Source organism: Anarrhichthys ocellatus, unplaced genomic scaffold, assembly GCF_004355925.1.
Source record: "Anarrhichthys ocellatus isolate YVR2014 unplaced genomic scaffold, GSC_Weel_1.0 scaffold39, whole genome shotgun sequence".
In the NCBI taxonomy this organism is placed as follows: Eukaryota; Metazoa; Chordata; class Actinopteri; order Perciformes; family Anarhichadidae; genus Anarrhichthys; species Anarrhichthys ocellatus.
The window spans coordinates 35,908-39,712 of NW_022280069.1; the positions used below are offsets into that span (position 1 = coordinate 35,908).

General features: G+C 36.6%; 1 protein-coding gene across 1 annotated transcript in view; it reads right to left on the reverse strand.

Annotated features, from left to right (window-relative positions):
- Positions 1–2,701: 2,701 nt before the first annotated feature.
- LOC116394459 (lipolysis-stimulated lipoprotein receptor-like) overlaps positions 2,702–3,805 on the reverse strand; it is a 7,150-nt gene continuing 6,046 nt past the window's right edge. The window contains exon 6 of the mRNA XM_031867560.1: positions 2,702–3,466. Coding sequence (XP_031723420.1) covers positions 3,431–3,466 — 36 coding nt within the window. The 3' untranslated portion in view covers positions 2,702–3,430. The remainder of the gene's footprint in view (positions 3,467–3,805) is intronic.

Here is a 3,805-nt window from a genome sequence, read left to right on the forward strand (position 1 = left end):
ATTATTTCATTATAGGATAATTATGTTTTTTTTTTTTACAAATTTAATTTAAACCATAAAATAGTTACTTTGTGGACATATTGTGGAAAGAGATGATTATGGAAACATTAATATTGAATTATTCAACATTGATATTCTGAGATAAGGATGTGACAAACACCCACTTGGTGGTTCACTGGTGCAGACGTCCGTTAACACCTTGAGCTGTTTCCACTACAGCAGTGGAGGAACTTCACATTAGCACCATTCGTTACCGCTCCATCAGGTGTGTCTGATGTGGGTGTGATAAAAAAAAAGCATTCTGCTGACAGCTTTCACTATAAAGCCAGTGAAACTAATCTCTTCCTCTTTCTTTGGAAATCTCTGAGGGGAGACGCATGAGCTGAGCTGCAAAATATGAGGAATAGCTCAAATAACCCTCACTTCTTGGTGATAAGAGAAAGTATATTCATATAAAATATGATTTTTAAAAACACGTATAAAGTCATGAGGTATGACAATACTGAATGACAGAGAAATGTATTAATACACATAAACATTCTAATATATTCCGTTGTAAAATAAGGTCACTGTCACTCAACTGTACCAGATACTTATTAATCCTGTGGGCCAATATATCGGAAAATATTTGCCGTTCACAGTATCGGTAACTGCCTATATGTCGACAAATGAGTAACAATACAATGTAGTACAAAGATGTTTGAGGTAACGTAGCAATAGTGTCTCCAGTTTGTTACTCTGTCATTTTTAAAAGCGTTTTATTTTACATAATTGTAGCCTCTAACAAACTGAACCAGCTCTAAGTTTTACACTCTTTATTTTGTTTCTGTAAAAACATCTGGATGGATAATGGTTCCTGATGGCGGTCTAGATTACATTTTAAATGCAGTCCTGTTATACAAGAGGCCACAACACAATTCTTGCTTGCCTTCATAATACTGCGAACATAATGTATATAAATTTCATACTCAAATGTGTATGCAAGTGGAAAGGGAGTTTGTTAAATATGCCACTTTAAATTTAAATGAGGCTATATTTGATATCGCAAGCCCAAACTCTTTAGGCTTGGAGATGACACATTTTGGGTGAGTGTTGTTGGCAGCACTGTGTGTAAATGTAGGATCCAGTATTTTTGGAACTTGACCCATAGTTACTATAAAAGTATCTCAGCCTCTGCTGCATTTTGATCCTTCTTTTTAAAATATGGCTCTTGTGATTCTCCAAACTGTATCGAAATGCAACACTAAATCTCCACATTGTCTCCTCGAGATGAAATCGAAGCCAGTGTTTCTCCTCAGATTACTGTGCAGGAGCAGTCACTCAGGCAAATGATTGTTTTCCTTTTCAGGAAGTTGATGGATCTCACCAATGAAATTAAGCTTCGAGTAAAACTATGAACTGTAATAAGGTTCATGATATCAGTAGCCTTGTTTGACGGCGGTTCAATAGGTCTGCACTTAAAGGGCACCAGGCTGCGGTGCCTAAATTGAGGCCTGAGGACCATTAGGAGTCTCTCAGAGGGTTACAAAGTGTCCCCAGAAAAATACAATGAAATACTGTTTCACTGACACAATTGGTGTGTCCTCTCTGCTTCCTCTAACCTGCAGAACAAATATCTTTTTAATGTAAAAATCACATTTATTAGTATCCGTCTAAAGGAATAAGTGTTATGTATGATGCCCAAATCAAGGTATCATTGTGTAAAATCAGGCATGATTTAAACAGCTGCCATTTGTTTTCATAGGCTTGAGTAGTTATGACATTAGGTCAGTCTTAATGCAATCACAGATACTTTTATCTATTGGCTGAAAACCGCTGTAGCAACTCACGTTGTGTGGTAATGTGGACATGATCAGCACAAACCTCCAACACTGTAACCAACCGTTAGTATCGGACAACTGTGTGTGTTGATTGACAGCAGGAAGGAGGTACATAAGGAGACGGTCGTCATGGAGAAAGACACACAAACGGCCCGAAATCATGACACCTGGAAGAGAGGATCATGGGAGCTCTGAAGACAGAGTTAGTTGAACAACTTGGATTCGCTGAAGTATTCTTGCCTGTTAAGTAACGAATGGTGAAATCTAGTGATACAGCCTAGGTCGCTCACATCTTACCTGCTGCCTAATGTTGTACACCCAGAGTAGCTCTTAAGACATCACTAGCTAAAACATTAAAATGCTATTTTGTGTAAAATCACATTTGACATTCTTCTATAAGCAACTACAATCTGAATGGCCAGTCTATAAAACATACAGCGTAGGAGACAGTAAAAACATATAATGCAATACAAAACCTTCTCAATGAATCCACTTGTTTTAATGAAAGTATTTATCACAGATGTCTTACGCTGAGATTGTATCACTTTATATTTTAAGCTCCACAGAAGAAGCATCTATTGCAGTTTTCTGATCATAGATTGTGTAACATCGTACTATTGTTGTTGAAATTGTTGCGTCATGTTTTTCAAAGGTCTGGCAGCAGGAACAGACACGCTAAAGTTAGTAGTGAACTTCCAATGATGAAGAATCAGAACTTCCTCAGTGTCCAAGTCATTCATTAGCAAACTAACTTGATTTTAGTCTTAAGAATTGTGCAGTTCCACATCCAACAGCAATGCTGTGATCCCGAGATGCAGAGAAACTACTTAATGACAGATGGGGCCATCTAGTGGTGAAGCTCTGGAAATGGAATCAATGGCCTGGCAATAGGGACTTTTATTGTAAAATTTGCTTTCATCACTTCACAGTAAACATTTGCGTTTTCAGAGTGTATTACTGGTCGGCTGTACAACATACTGAGAGAGTTAAAACTGAAATATTGTGCTTAAAAAAAAAATTAAAAAAATTAAATGTGAGAATTAAAATACAAATTCTAACCAAGACTTTGGTTCACCAGGTTACTAAATGCAAAGATAAAACAAATTCCTTTAAATGTACAACGTTTTTTCTTATAAAAACAAAAAAGGTTTTCTTCAGTAAAAAGCCAAAAGAATCTATAGACCCCTAGAAATCTACATCAGTACCTGTATAAGGTGAAACTATAAAAAAAAAAAAAAAAAAGTTTAAACCAATCAGAAAATGCTTACTCGTCAAGATGTAAACACCTTCACAGAGAATCATTTAACAACTTGACTTTCACATCTACAAGTAACATTCTGTACACTCTAAAAGGCACTTGTGGCAGCCACAAAGTTTCATACATGAACAGACACAAAATATTTCATCTGTGCACCTCTTCACTGTTTAGAGAAGTATACATACACATTCAGCGTCAACTCTGAACAAATTTACTGTAAATTATGCAATAAAAAAAAAAAAATCAAAAAATCAGCACAGCGTATTAGCAGTGTGACTAATATTTACAGTCTTTAACTTTGAACTGGTCCAGAGCTGCATTACTGGACAGGCTGCTCACGTCATGGTTGGTTTCACACCACCAGGCTCTCCCGACTCACAGCTCCATTCTGTAAGACAAGAGGAGTCGTATCAACTTAAATCAGACTTAAAAGGAGCCAGAGTAAAGGATTTTGGGGGATGAATTAGCAGAAATGGAATATAATATTCACAACTATGTTTTCATTAGCGTACAACCATCTGAAACTAAGAATCGTTGCATTTTCGTTAGCTTAGAATTAGCCCTTCGTAGTTATTTTATTCAAACTTTATTTATGCAGAACAATCTCATGGAGATTTTGAATCTTTTTTGCAATATCTACATAGGGAGCGGGTCCTAGGGGTATGTATGTATATATATACACACACACACACACACACACACACACACACACACACACACACACACA